General features: G+C 39.7%; 1 protein-coding gene across 2 annotated transcripts; it reads left to right on the top strand.

The window, feature by feature from the left end:
* The first annotated feature begins 81 nt into the window (after positions 1-81).
* On the top strand, positions 82-15595 carry RAB2B (RAB2B, member RAS oncogene family). Of its 2 annotated transcripts, XM_037503015.2 has the most exons (8): positions 82-349; positions 573-644; positions 2993-3060; positions 8712-8794; positions 9008-9100; positions 12163-12274; positions 12855-12923; positions 13913-15595. In XM_037503015.2, the coding sequence occupies exons 1-8, from the start codon at positions 304-306 to the stop codon at positions 14018-14020; spliced, it is 651 nt and encodes a 216-aa protein (XP_037358912.1). In that variant the 5' UTR covers positions 82-303; the 3' UTR covers positions 14021-15595. The 2 variants fall into 2 exon arrangements, with proteins under 2 accessions (XP_037358912.1, XP_037358913.1); XM_037503016.2 differs by lacking the exons at positions 82-349; positions 573-644 and adding an exon at positions 2619-2887.
* Positions 15596-15980: the final 385 nt, after the last annotated feature.

The raw sequence follows: 15980 nt of genomic DNA, 5'->3' as shown, positions 1-15980 counted from the left end.
CGCTTTCCGCTGATTGGAAGGAGTTGTTTGGGCTGTTGCGAGTCAGACCCGGAAGGGCGACCGGACGGAAAAGCTAGCTATCGCCCCCTGTAGCTTGGTGGTGTAATGGCATGGAGATTTGTTGTAGGCGTGCCGGGAAGCAGTGTCAGGATACTACCGTGGCTCAGATCAAGAGAGGATTTCTTGGGAGAGCAATAGAGACTTGATCTGGGCTAGAGGGGACGGACATCGGTCGACTGAGTGGCTAGAGGGGCAGGTGGTACGTGAAGTCGGGCGGACCCGGAATCTAGAGGAAACGGGACCATGACTTATGCTTATCTCTTCAAGTACATCATCATCGGGGACACAGGTAACCCGCCGCGACTGTCCTCATCGCTGGAGCGGAGATCCGAAGTCCCCAAATCGGGTCGTGGGGGCGGGGCTCTGTTAGTGGGCTGGGCGATTTCGTGAAGAACGATCGGGGCGGGGCGGCCGGGGGCGGGGCTCCGGGTTCCCTTTCCCTAATCCGGACGCCGGGACTGAAGGCTGTTCCTGGAGGGTGTGATTCCTAGAATCTCGTCCTCCTCTTTCAGGTGTGGGGAAGTCATGTCTCCTTCTGCAGTTCACAGACAAGCGGTTCCAGCCTGTCCACGACCTCACCATAGGTAAGTGCATCTGACTAGTTATAAAAAAAAACTGACTAGTTTACATGGAAAGTTAGCAGCCTTCAGTGTGCGAAGGAAAGTTTCTTCTCGCTACTTTTAAACTAATCCGAAAGTATATTAAATGAGGTGTGACTAGAAAATGCTATACTTGGAAAGAACTGCAATGGGGAGTAAATAATTAAGAGGTAATTTAAGAGATGAGCGTGTAGTATGTATTAGTCGCCGTGGATTTTTTTTTTTTTGGGGGGGGGTCACCAAATGCCATTTATATGTTTATGGAAAATCTCATGACAGCATAAATAATTTTTCAAAAACTCTCTAAACATCGCGGTAACAATGCTAAATATATGTTTTTCAAAACCATCATCACACACGAATGAATTTTTGTGTGTGAGAGGAGGATGCAAATTGAAGGGTGATCCCAGATTTAGAATGAAAAGATAGATGAAAATACTAACTTTCCTTTTAAAGAACAGTATTAGAACGCTCCGAAAACACACTGGTGATCCTGCAAAGTATAAACATGCTGCCTCTTCCCTATAAATGCATAACCCCAGCCCAGATAATAAATACATAAAAAACCTTTCCATGAAAATACAGTTTCTGAATAAAATACTTGGCTCCCACTCTTAACATAGTGCCACTTTCTAGTCCTGTCTTTATGAAAGTTGAAGTACTTTTTCAGAGTCAGCTTTCTAGTGGGTTTAGACATGAGTAAAAGGACAGCATTAACAGGAAATATTTTTGGTAAATGAGTATTAAGTGAATACCATACTGTGATAGATGCTAATAATACAATGCTTAACAGAGTAAATATTGTGCTTGCCCTAAGTAGCTTACTGTCTTCCAATATACAGACAGAATCTGAGACTGCGTGCAGAAAGTAAATTCCTATTGCAGAAGGAAAGCTGAGGCTGCCATCTTTATCAGGAGACGCTGAAAATTGAAGAATGAGTAGGAGTTAGGCAAAAGTTTTAGAGATGTGGAAAAAGTGCGAGAGAGAATAAATGTGCAGAGGCTCAGCAATGTCAGGGGTCAGGCCACTTTTGGAAAACTGATAGCAACTTAATGTGACTGGAGCAAGGAGTTTGAAGTGAAGTTTGAGTTTGAAGTAGCAAGAGAATAAATTAGGTACCAAGTTTTGAAATACCTGAAGGTGAAGGGAGCAAATGACAAGTTTTAAAGTGAAGAATGAAACAATTGTGTTTTCAACTAGAGTCTAAAATGGGCTGCATTTTTTCTGACTTCAATTTTCTGTACCAAGATAAATAAGGCAGTTAGGTAGAAAATATGTGCAAAATATAGGAGTTTTGAATGATAACTAGATGAAGTTGCATAAAGAAGATAAAGTTTTTTAAATTTTTCCCAGTGGAATTCAATTCCTGCTGACCAGAAAGAAAAAATAGTGGCTTTTTTCAGTAGCTTTCGCTATTTTTGATGAGGCAATCTAGAGTTGTATGAAATAATTTTTATATCTTTCTTATTCACTGCAGTACCTTAGTGTTGAGAGGGATATTCCAGATATATTGTGCTTGGGGCACTTTATGGGTGCAGATCACCTCTTTAGTGGAAGCTAGGTTAGTGTGCTTTCTTATTTGGAAATCAGAATTCCCTATACTATGCGTAAAGTACTGTATAAAAATAGGAAATAGGACAAATTGTCTGATTTACAATAAAGTATTTGTAATGTAAGTGACCTTCAATTTTTAAGTTTTGGCCTGACATTACCTTGAAAGAAGATGAATGCCATTAAACTAAAACCTTTGTTAAGACTATCAGATTCCATACTCCTATGAGAGGCTATTTCCCAGTGAGCTCTGGGAATTATTGGAAGTGTATCTATTATCTGAAGTGTATCATTCTTGCGAACCCATTTCTTAGGTGGGTTCTTTCCTCAAACAAAAAGTTCTACTTTGTAAAAGAAAGGACTATTGTTGCATATAGAGGGTCAGGAACTGAGAAAAATGTTAAGAAATAGTTTCAAAATCTTTAGCTGTTTTAAAAAAGTTACAAAATTGAATGTTACCTAATCAAATTTGTGCATTAACTAACATTGCTAAAAATGTATTCACCTTTTCTACTTGACTCTTAATTAGTTTCATCCCCATATCTGCCTTTTGGTTACATTCCTGAAGTCATTATCACCTAGGACACAGTTCTTAATTCTAGAAGGCAAATGAAACCGTAAGAATACACAGTTAAATGGAGCTAATAGGCAGCAGTAATGGACTTAGTGGCACTGAGTGAGGATGAGTCATATTAGTACACTGAGGGAAAGCAAGAACTTCTCATTCAGCATAGCTCTTGTTCATGAGTATCATGTTTTTTCTCTCGGTCTTCACTGACAGGTGTGGAGTTTGGGGCCCGCATGGTCAACATTGATGGAAAACAAATCAAACTGCAAATCTGGGATACGGTGAGAGAGGACAAAATAATTAGTCCCTGGTCATTATGCAAATATAATAGTAAAGGCTAATTCAGGGGAACAGTACTGAGGATGGGACTAATGGTAACGAGAATAGGGGAGGAATAAAATTAAAGATATAGGGAAGTTTTCACTTCCATCTGTTTTAGTTACAAATTCTTTTTTTCTTTTAAATTCCCCGGGTAATATATGAGTTTGTTCTAGTGAAAATAAAAACAAAAAATCAAAATGAATAGAATAAAAAGTGAATGTCCCCTTTACACATCTAAATATCTCTTTTTTCCAATCTTAGTTTCTGCTTTACCAGAATAAACCACTATTAATACTTTCAGACTTTTTCTCTGCATGTAGATACATAAATGTAAAAATGTACAAACATATGATAATGGTTTTGTTTTTATTAGTTTTTGCATTATAGAATTATGTCATAGTAGACCTAGCTGTGTGACTTGGGTTTTTATTTAAGGATTTGTTTTGGAGACTTAAATGTAGATATAGGTAAATCTACGTCATCCCTTTAATCACTGCACAGGATTGTAGACTGTCTATACCATAATTTATTTACTTCTTCTCCCTTGGGGAAAGGTAGTTTCCAGTTTTTCACCATGGCAAAATTTCATTGAACATTCTTTTTTACTATATGTTTATGTAAATGTTTGTGAATTTCTGTGGAATAGCTGCCCAGAAATGGAAATTCTGAGTTAAAGTTTATGCATATTTTAAACTTTGATAAATGCCAAAATTTAGCCTGACAGTGTAATTTTGTTTCATCCAGGTAAATTGTCCTTATAGGCAGTATCCCACTTGGTTTTTCTTTTCTTTCCTCTAAAAAAAACATTATCCTAGTTTTCTGAGTTAAAGGGAGCTAGCAATATTGCTAATATTCACCTAAAATCTCTTCCTGTTTTTGCTTCTTATTTGATTCTGTTTATTCTCAGAATGGAGAAGTGAAACTCGTATATCTACAAGTGATTTATACATGATTTTTCTTTTTTCTCCTTCTCCTTCCCTCCCCCAACACATATAGATGTCTATCTTAAAAGCAGTTACTTACTGCTGTAGGGCCTTTTTGCACCGGGTCCTTTTCTGGTGGTCCCCAACATGGTTGCCATTTTTGGATGAACGAATTGATCAGATGCTGTTTACAAGCACGATATTCTTCTGTGCATTTGTTGGTTGTATTTCCAAGCATTTGAATAAGCATTTGCCTTCTTTTTTTTTTTTTTTTAAGATTTATTTATTTATGCATACAAGACCTGGGGTACAGGCCAGAGGTGCAGGAAGTGAGAGGATTCACCAGAGACAGAGTGGGGAACAGAACAGGCAGACTGAAGTACACTGCTGAGGAAAGCAGCAGGCGAGTCAGGGGATGTCTGCTGTGCCATGTGGGTTGCTCCCTGGCTGGCCAAGGATTGAACTTGTGCTGCAGAGACTGCAGACAGCTTCACAGTGCTGTGCTTAACCCCTTGTGCTACCAGGGAGGCCCCCCACTTGTCCTTCTGGTCAGATTTTGCACTTCACCATCTTATAACGTGAATGTAAATCATTTCACATCTCTAATAGTGGTAGGACCAGCTAGATGCCTCTAAAACTTCAAACTTGCTTCATTTGATCAGCTTTTCTCTAGCCTTTTCCTTCCAATAAAGCCTAAGAGGTATTATTCTATGCCTGTTGCCAAAATTAAGAGAATATATTTCTTTTTTTTTTTTTAAGATTTATTTATTTATTTATACAAGCATTGGGTACAGTCAGAGGCGCAGGAGGGTGAGAGAATTCACCAGAGCAGAGAGCAGAACAGGCAGAGTGACGAAATACACTGCTGAGGGGAGCAGCGGGCGGCAGGAGAGGTCTGCGCACCATGTGGGACCCCCGTCCGGTGGCCTGGGAGCATCTGGGGATTGAACTGTTGCTGCAGAGGCTGCGGGCGGCTTCGCAACCCAGCACTCAACCGCTGCGCCACCGGGGAGGCCCGAGAATATATTTCTTAAACAACTATCACTAATCCCTTCTTTTATTCTTGGGGCCTACAGTTCTTTGTCACTATTAACCCAAGTAGGTATTACAACTCTCCATTTATTTATTTATTTATTTAGTTAGTTAGTTTTTATTGAATTTTTTCTTCTCATTGTAGTCCCCATAGTTCTCCTGCCACCTTATCACCCATGAACTACCACCACATTCCCTTGTATTCTGCCCTCCCCTGTTTTGCTCCCTCTTCTACCCTCTCCTTTGCTGTAGGCCTCAGCTCTGTGGTCAGCCTGCTAGTTTTGACTTTTTCCTGACCTTTTGCTTGGTTTCTCTATATTCCACGTGGAGTGAGACATGGAGTGAGACCATGTCTCCTTTTATTACTCCCTGGGTTTGTATTTCTCACGAGGGAGATTTGACCCCCTCAAAGCCACAGGACACATTTTGAGGAGGGGACACAGAGTGAAGCACATGTAAGTATCAAGTTTAATATTATTAGCTAGATTCTGCCTTTTACTTAAACCTCTACCATTTCCAAAAATTGATGTTTTGATGCCAGGAGACCTCATAGCTGTCAGTCAGTGGTATGGTCATGGTCATGAGAATGTCTAAGTGTTGGCCTGCTGGGATTTTTTCCTTCTTTTTTAGCTTAGGTGGTAATGAGTCCTGGATGGATTGTAACTAAGAAAGTCAAGAGCCACTGCTCTGTTGACAGAAACTAGCTTAGTTCCTTTCTGCTCTCTCTTAATAATTATTTTGAATTCAGACTAATCTTTGTTGAATCATATAGGTCTCAGAATACTGGGATTTTCTATTTATTTTAAGATTCCTACCTATAATGTAGTATCTGTTTTGTCTACCACTCTCTGGATAAACCTGATCATCTCTCTCATGAGCCCTGATCTGCTGCTCATTGCTTACCCACCTCAGCATTCCACTTTGTTGACCCTCACCCATTCCCAGAGCCATTGTACATGAAAATGTTTAGGGATTTCCATGAAGGGTATTTTTTTTCTTATTTATTTTTTTTTATTTTTGTGTAGAAGAAATGGGGTATAGACCAAAGGTATGTGTTAAGGTGGTGGTGAGAGGATTCATCAAAGGCAGAGTTGTGAGCAGAACAGGCAACTTTACTGAACTACACTGCTGAGGGGAGCAGCGGGCGAGTCAGGAGAGGTCTGCTGTGCCATATGTGGGTTAGCTCCCTGGCCTAGGATTGAACTCAGGCCATAGTGGTGAGAGCGCTGAGACTTAACTCCTAGGCCAATAGGAAGGCCCCATGAAGAGTATTATTTATTTATTTATTTATTTGTTTATAAGGATTCTCTCTCTCTCTTTTTTTTAAAAGATTTATTTTATTTATACAAGAGCTGGCTTACAGGCCGGAGGTGCAGGAGGGTGAGAGGATTCACCAGAGACAGTGGGGAGCAGAACAGGCAAACGGACAGAAAGCACTGCTGAGGGGAGCAGTGGGCGAGACAGGAGATGTCTGCCACGTCATGTGGGCATCTCCCTGGCCGGCTGGGATCGAACCCGCACTGCAGAGGCTGCGGTCAGCCCCACAACGCTGCACTCAACCTGCTGCGTCACCAGGGAGGCCCAAGAGTATTTTTAAAGAGACTTTAAGTTATTCAAAGTTTTTCAGAGATTTTGTTGTCACCATTTTGGTTATTGACGAGTATTTAGAGAACCATATTAGTTTTTACCTTTGTTCATTCTCTATACATTGTTGCCCAAATAACCATGCTAAATGAAAAGTCTCTGTATTGTAGCTAATATAAAATGTTGATTAAATAATCCCAAATTCATTGTATTTTATTTGGGAGTATATTTTGATTCTTAGGAAATGAGTGTATCTGATTTTGTAGGAATTGATATTTCAAATAATTTATCTTGAAACAATAACATACAGTTCCACTTGAGAGAAATTAGAAAGCTGTTGAAATTCTCTTTATCAAACCATCATCTTACTAAATATCTGCTTCAGATTTTTTTCCTGTGGCTGGACAAGGATGCCTCGGACTGATTAGACCAGCCCAAGTAGAATGGCTCTTTCTAACTTCCTGGCTCACAAACTTTAGTTCATGAAATGGACTGAGATGAAGAAGTAGAGTGATTTTATTTTGGCAATTTCTGATGATTCACAGGAAGTGTTTTCAACTGCTTAAGTGAAACGCTGTCATATAATTCAACCATTTTGTGGGCCCCTCTCAAACTTTCCCTTTTAGTTCCTAGTAATCCAGGGGAAGGAAGGAGTTTTCACCAATAACAGAAAAGGAGAAAAGTCAGTAAGAGATAAAAGCAAAACAGGAATCAAATAATTTAAAATATGAGATTGTCAGAGAATAAATAAAACTTTAAGTGAGCTCTTAGAAAAAGGTATATTTTAAATCTTAAAATATTAAAATTATCAACAAAGTTCTTTAAAATTATTTTTGGATTTTTACATACTAACAGGCATGCAACTCATTAAAACACTGTATGCTTCCTGTAGAAAGGAATTCTTGTGTTAGAAAAGTAACCTTAGTGTACCATAATTCTCTTCTCACCTTCAAACCCAGGTTTATGTTATATGACATAATGACTAAGAGAACAAATTTTTGTACTAGAAAGTACTGAGTTTAATTTGTAGATTCAACATTTATAGGCTTTATCACTTTTTCCCCCCCAAGATTTATTTTTTATTTATTTATGCATACAAGAACTGGGGTATAGGCCAGAGGTGCAGGGGGCGAGACGATTCACCAGAGACAGATTGGGGAGCAGAACAGGCTGATCTACTGAAATACACTACTGAGGGAAGCAGCAGGCAAGACAGGTGAGGTCTGCTGTGCCATGTAGGAAGCTCCCTGACAGAGGATGGAACTCATGCCACGGTGGCTGGCAATAGCTTGATAGAACTGAGACTTCAACCTGTGTGCACCAGGAAGGCCCTAGGCTTTATCACTTTTTAAAAAAATTTTTTTAAAGATTTATTTATTTATGCATACAAGAGCTGGGGTACAGGCCAGAGATGCAGAGGGTGAGAGGATCCACCAGAGACAGAGTAGGGAACAGAAAAGGCAGACTGACTGAAATATACTACTGAGGGGAGCAGTGGGCGAGACAGGAGAGGTCTGCTGCACCATGTGAGTTGCTCCCTGGTTGGCTGGGGATCAAATTCGAATTCGTGCTGCAGAAGCTGCAGATTGCTTCATAGTGCAGAACTTAATTCCTTGCGTCACCAGGGAGGCCTGGCTTTATCACTTTTGACCAATTATTGAACTTACTCATTTGAGTCTCACTTTTCCCATTTGGGTTATTATTATTATGCTCTGAGAAAGCCATTTTTTTCCCCATGTCTACATCTTCATTTTCCCATCTTAAAATATGTCTGATTCTCACTGGCATGGTGGGGTGCTACTGGCCTGTAGTCACTGGAGCCAGTGATGCTAAACACTTAGCAGTTTGATGGACAGTCCACCCCAGTTATCCATTGCACTCCCACCGAAAAATAATGGTTTTTCACTTGGGTTTCTCCCGAGACAGTCATGTTTCCTTCCCTAGTTCTCTTATTTTAATATAATTCTTGTCTGAAGTTAAGGCCTTTGTGTTAGAGTGGCATATGATCAAGTCAGTTCTCTGGAAATAACCTGGTTTTGTTGGGATTTTTTGTTGCTATGTTGGTGGGAAAGGCTGGGCAAGAATCCTTCCGTTCTATCACCCGTTCCTACTACAGGGGAGCTGCGGGAGCCCTGCTGGTGTACGACATCACAAGGTGAGTCAGATCTGGTGTGTGGGTGGGAGACTTTTCCTATGTTCTTGAAATATTTTTCTTTTCTACTTACTGATTCTGGCAAGAATGCTAAATAAGAGTGATCTCTTCAGTATTTTTCTTTATACATGTAGTTTACTCCTTTATCATGCATTTGGAATTACTTTAGCATTTTGAAATGGGCCCCTGACCACCTTTCTAAACTTTTCTGCTTAGACGTGAAACCTTCAACCACCTGACCTCCTGGTTAGAGGATGCCCGGCAACACTCTAGCTCCAACATGGTTATCATGCTAATTGGGAATAAGAGGTAAATTTTTATTTGTGTAAATAATAAGAACCAGGAATCATGGGAGTCCTATGTCAACACTGACGCATTTGGTTCCCAAACTTTTTTAGTTTATGGTGTTCTTGGTGTCTCAGTACAAGAATTTTTTTCTTGTGATAAAATATAAATGATAAAATTTATCATTTTAACCATTTTCAAGTGTACAGTTCTGAGGCATTAAGTACATTCACACTGTTCTGCATCTATCTCTACCCTCTATCCCCAAAACTTTTTCATCTACTCATACTGAAACTCTGTTTCAATTGAATACTAACCCCAGTTTCCCAGCCCACCAGTCCCTAGCAACCATCTGTTTTCTGTCTCTATGAATTTGACTACTCTAGGCACCTCGTATTAGTAGAATCATGTAATATTTGTCCTTTCATGATGGACTTATTTCATTTAGCATAATATCCTCAAAGTTCATTCCTATTGTAGCATGTGTCAGGATTTCCTTCTTTTTTAAGGATGAATAGTGTTTCACCATAAGTGGTGACCACATTTTTTTTTACCTATTCATCCACTGATGGACACTTGGCTTGCTTAGACCTTTTGCTATTGCATATAATGCTGCTATTAACATGGGTATACAAATGTCTGTTCAGTTTGGTTACATACCCAAAAGTGGAGTTCCTGCATCTTATAATTATGTTTGATTTTTTGAGGTACTGTCATACTGCTTTCCATAGGCTGCACCATTTTACATTCCTGCCAGCAGTGCACAGGGGTTCCAATTTCTCCATCTCCTCACCACACTTACAGTCTCAGTAAATCATCTTTTTTTTTTTTAAAGGTTTATTTTATTTATTTATGCATACAAGAACTGGGGTGTAGGCCAGAAGTTCAGGGGGTGAAAGGATTCACCAGACACAGAGTGGGAGCAGAACAGGCCCATCTATTGAAATACACTGCTGAGGGGAGCAGCAGGTGAGATAGGAGAGGTCTGCTGTGTCATGTGGGTTAGCTCCCTGGCCAGGAATCAAACTCGAGCTATAGTGGCTGCTGATAGCTTTATAATGCTGAGACTTAATCCCTTGCAACATCAGAGAGGCCCCATTCTGAGAGTTTTAAGTAGAAAAGTGGCTTGATCAAAAAAGTGGCTTGATCAAATTTTAGAAGGTTATTCTGGAGGGAAGCAAGAGTTGAAATGGAAGTTCATTTGCAGTAATCTAACTAATAGTGGGTTGGACTAGGGTGATGATGCTGGAGAGAGTGAGGAAAGGGTGCTTTTAGGGTACGTTTTGGAAGTGCCTCACTTTGGGGTGGATTGAGTATTTGAAATGAAAGTGGAAATGATGTTAATAATAGTGTCTTGATTTTTGCTTTGTGCCATTTACTGAGACGTAGAAGCCTGGGGCAGAAGTAGGTTAGTGGGAAAATAATCAAGTTCCATTTTGATCTAAGTTTGAGTTGCTTTTTATATATCGGAATGGAAATGAAGAACAGACAAATGGACTAAGAGATCTGGAGCTTAGAGGAGCATCTGGGCTAGAGGTACAAATTTAGGAGTGTTGACATTTAAATGGATAGTTTTTCCCTGGTCTTCACACAGCTGAAGAATAAAAACTAGACATATTGTGGATTTGTTGTTCTTTTAATGGACTTACTCTTGATTTTTTTCCTATGGTTGAAAAACTTGAAACCTCCCAAACAAAAACTTCGAATTTGAGAAGTGAAACTCAAAGAGATCACCCTTACCTTATTCTGCAGCCTTTTGTCCATCTTTTGTAATGTCTTTTTGTGCCACTTTATTCCCTTTCTTAGACTTTGGCTCTTTTTTCCTCCATATGATTTTCTCTGAATCTTTCATTTCCTTGGTAGTAAGCTGCTACTGTACAGGTTAATAAAGAAACATGAGAATTAAGGCAACTGTGTTCTTTTTTTTTAAAGATTTATTTTATTTGGGGGCCTCCCTGGTGGCACAAGGGGTTAAGACACAACCTATGAAGCTGTCCACAGCCACTGCAGCACAAGTTCTCTCCCCGGCCAGGGAGCAACCCACCTGGCGCAGCAGACCTCTCCTGACTCGCCCGCTGCGCCCCTCAGCAGTGTATTTCAATCTGCCTGTTCCGCTCCCCACTCTATCTCTGGTGAATCCTCTCACCCCGCTGTACCTCTGGCCTACACCCCAGCTCTTGTATGCATAAATAAAATAAATCTTTTTTTTAAAGATTTATTTTATTTATTCATACAAGAACTGCATAAATAAATAACATAAATCTTTTTAAAAAAGATTTATATATTTTATACATTTTATCTTTTGTCATTTTATACATTTTATACATTTATAAAATGTATCTTTTAAAAAAAGTTCATACAAGAACTGGGGTAGAGGCCAGAGGCATGGGGGTGAGAGGATTCACCAGAGACAGAGTGGGGAGCGGAACAGGGAGATCTACTGAGATATACTGCTGAGGGGAGCAGCAGGTGAACCAGGAAAGGTCTGGTGAACCAGGAAAGGTCTGGTGCACCATGCAGGTTCACTTCCTGGCTGGGGATAGAACTGGTGCTGCAGTGGCTGCTGAGAGCTTTATAGTGCTGAGACTTAACCCCTGTACCACCAGGGAGGCCCGAGGCAACAGTGTCCTTATTTCCACTTAACTCCCTTCTTGTGGGTTGATTTCAGTAAAAGAGGAAGGGGTGCTCATCCCTATGGGATAGGACATCTATGATTTTGCTACCTTCTAGCCACTGGAAATTTCTTTTCATCTTTCTTGAATTCTCATTGGATTGCATTCACACAAGCAGTCTAGAACATAAGCTTTGAGTAACTGAGCTTGCCTACCCCTTTATAAACCTTCTTCTCTGTAGTAGAGTAAGGCTTAATCCTCAACCATGCAGCAGCTGTCATGAATCTGAAGAATATTTTCCAAGAGGCTACAGAAATCAGTAACCCTGTGCTGGAGAGTATCGTGTAGAGGCTACATACCTTATGGATTAACTGGCATTTGAAACAGCTATGGGATTCTTTTAGAATGAGACTTGCTTCTTTTACTTCCATCTTTTTTTAGTTTCCTCCCTGCCCCTCAATTAATCTCTTGCAGTGACTTAGAGTCCCGCAGGGATGTGAAGAGAGAAGAAGGAGAGGCCTTTGCTCGGGAACATGGACTTATATTCATGGAAACTTCAGCCAAAACAGCCTGCAATGTTGAAGAGGTACTATTTGGAAAAAATAGGGAAAACTCTTCATAGACTACACCTTAGCTATGTCCTTTTATTCAGCATTCTCCATGGATAAGGAAAAAAATCCTGTAGTCATGGTAACCATAAGTCCTCCCTTCAAGGGAATTCTCCTATTTTCTTTCACATTTATTTCTAAGGTTTTCCTTTTGCTCTGGGTAACATTAATTGGTAAGTGTGGATTAGAGGACTCTGTTACTTGTAAATCACTTTATTGGAGGATCTAATGGCCTCTACTGTAGTCATTCACAATACTGGTGTTGACTGTGTCTTCAGTGACTAATGGCAAAGAGAGCATGTTTGTTTTATTTGTAGAGAATGCTAGGAACATTTTGGGTCAGTACTAGATGCCATATAATCTCTTTTCTCCTTTTGAAACTACTCTCAATGGTTTTTTTTTTTTTTTTAGGAACTTTGGTGAGCCGTCTGTATTTTCACTGTCTTCTTTAATGGTTCCTAATACATCTTAGATAACCAAATAGGAGTATTTATATTTGGCTATCCTCATTTTTCTACCTAAACCTGAGCCTAATAATATGATTTGTGTTTCCTTTAGGCCTTCATTAACACAGCCAAAGAAATATATAGAAAGATCCAGCAGGGTTTATTTGATATCCACAATGAGGTGAGAAAGTGTGTGTGTGGGGGGGGCTAGGAAGGTTGTGGGGAGGGCCTGTCAGTTACCTTTGCTTTGTCTTAAACAGAGAGCTGCCTAGAATGTGAGCATTGCTATCTAACATCACACTATTTGAAGCTATGCCAGTTTAACTTGTTTTTTTTATGTAGCTACATAGAAAATTATCATCACATTCTGTTTTTTTTTTTTTTCTTAAGTCTGAGACCCATAATTCTTAGAGATTTTTTTTTTTTTTTAAAGATTTATTTATTTATTTATTCAAGCACTGGGTACAGTCAGAAGTGTGGGAGGGTGAGAGGATTCACCAGAGCCAGAGCGGGGAACAGAACAGGCAGACTGACGAAATACACTGCTGAGGGGAGCAGCAGGCACAGCAGGAGATCTCTGCGTGCCATGTGGGACCCTCGCCAGCGGCTGGGAATCGAACTGGCACTGCAGAGGCTGCGGGCAGCTTCACAACCCAGCGCTCAACCACTGTGCCACCGGGGAGGCCCTCTTAGAGATTATTAATTAGGGATCTAAAAGGCTTATATAATATGGGAGGTTTTCTTCTCAACCTGTTTTTTTTTTTTTTTTTACTATTCCAGCGCATTGGGGAGGTGTGATTCTTAATTGTTCAGCAGGGTTATTTCTATAAAGCAAATTCCAGGGCAAAAAAAGAATTTTGTGTTAAATCTACTTTTTGCCTTCTCCTACTCTTAATCACATCCTGACTCTGCATGTAACTATGAAACTTAAAACAGTCACCTTAAAGTGGGCACAGAAGCCACTACTAATCATCAGTAATCCTTATATCACAACTGGTCATCACATCCTTATAGCCATGGATTATTGTTTCACAACAGTCTAACTAGGGCTCACGATTACCTGCCAAGGTGGTATCTGAAAATGTAAATCATGATTCTCCTTTTATCCTCCCTTGTTCTTCCACTTCAGCATTGAGAACTGAGAGGGAACTCTTACCTCTTCTTTTGCAGGCAAATGGAATCAAGATTGGTCCCCAACAGTGTATTTCAACATCGGTGGGATCCAGCTCCTCCCCGCGGAACTCTGGTGACGTAGGGTCCAACTCTGGCTGCTGCTGAACATCTGGCCTGATCTCTTTTTTTCTTTCTGGAACAGCTTCAGATCAATAGGCTTAAAGAAAGAAGTCTAATTTGCTTTGGCTGAGAAAAGCCTCTTTTCAAAATATGATGTTTTGCCTTTCTACATAAAAAGACCAGGGGAGAATTTGGTCCCTTGCTGACCTGTCCTTCTTCAGGGATGTGAGCATTCCCTATAGTTAGGACTTTTCTTATCCTTCTTCTGTTTTAATTTCTACAATGTTAGCATCAAAACTGATTGTCATAGTAGTTCAAAAGTAAATATATTGTTTTATGAGCCTACACAGTGTACACCCCACCAAGTAAAATTAGTAATAGGGTCTAGGACAGTGTGCTTGAGCACTTAAAGTTACTGGGATCTAGATAGCCATGGACCAGAGATCCTCTGCCTAGCAATTTCATTGAGTTATTTTACTTCCTTGTCTTTGGAACCCACTCACCACTTCATAAGAGATCTTGAAAAAGATTGTTCCTTCTACTTGAACTTCTCAAAGAGGCTGAATACTTCTTTACCATCCTTTAACTAGCTTCTCTCTTTCCTGGAGTAACTACAAAACTGTGAGAGCCACAGAGTTGCTCCTGGACAATGGCTACTTACTACCATTACTTAAAGAAAAGTCTTTCCTCGCTTGTTTTGTTTTAGGGACCAGGCCTAAAATTGAGTGTCTTTCCTGAAAAACACCCATTACACTCATTTCTTAACTAGACCTATTTGGACTGTCTATCAAACTATTATGCTTTCTGGACATGTCATATTTACTTCCACCTTAATACCTTTGCACTTGCCACCTCCCTGCTACTATTATACTCAAAATCTAAAAATTTGTGTTTCAGAGAGGTTTCTTTGAACTCAGAACTTCTAGACAATTACTAACACAGTAAACTTTAGTAAACCTTAGCTTTCAAATGTTTATTCAGAGGTATTGTTTATTTGTATTATGTTATTTTGTAAATATATTTTATAGTTGTTTTATGTGTGGTATCTGTCTCATATAGGTTGTAAGCTCCTTGAGAGCAGGAACCATATTTTCCCTTTACTTTTTGTAAACCACACCCTCCACCATTCCTTCCAGTGCCTAGTGCAATTCATTATGTGATCATTGACTTTGACTGACACACGTAAAGATTTGGAACAGGTTTATCCGAGACTTCAGAGGAAACAAAAGGCCTTAGTGTCATCTCTTTGTAACTCTATCTCACTCTTCCCATCTGCTTACCCTGGATTCTCTATTGCTGCTTTCCTCTCATCTCTCTCCTCTTTCCCTTCCCTGACTCTTTGCCTCCATTCCATGTAACATACAGTAAGTCTGTCTGTTTCCAAGCTATCAAATACATGGTACTTCTCCAGCCATTCTCCTTTTCAACAGCATATAATACTATCTTAGCCAAATCTGCTTTTGCTTTATTTATCATGCCATCTTTTGGTTCATTTGTTATATCTTTTTTGCCTTGACATCCATTCTCTTTACTGCACTGAGGTCTCATGACTTTTTCTAATTTTTTGTTGTTGTTGTTGTTGATGAACTGTTTCATTATTAAATATATGCATGTATTCAAGCTGCTCATATTTCATGTGTCATTTCTGATTGTAGCAAACATAAGTAGATACTCCCTTTCTAGGGAATTGTATCGAAAGTATCAGAAGAAGCCTTCTTTAGATACATTCATTTTATACTGGATTCTGCCCTTAGTGATACAGTAAGAGTTAACACTGCACCACTGCAACTTGGAAGACATTTGGGGTATCGCTTTTGATCATGGCTTTGTTTTGATTTTTTATAATCCTACCTCCAAAGAGGATTGAGGTAGTTGAGTTTGGGGGTTGCCCTCTTACCTCAGGGATAAAACTGAAGTAGATATAACTTTATAGTTTCTATGCAGGAGTTTTTCTTTACTAATCAAAAAAGTCTTTAGTGATCAGAGCATTGGCCAAAGATAGCAT

Source organism: Talpa occidentalis, unplaced genomic scaffold (assembly GCF_014898055.3).
Source record: "Talpa occidentalis isolate TD23 unplaced genomic scaffold, MPIMG_talOcc4v2.1 talOcc4.11, whole genome shotgun sequence".
NCBI lineage: Eukaryota > Metazoa > Chordata > Mammalia > Eulipotyphla > Talpidae > Talpa > Talpa occidentalis.
The sequence above is the reverse complement of the archived record's forward strand: the minus strand, read 5'-3'. Positions and strand labels throughout refer to the sequence as shown.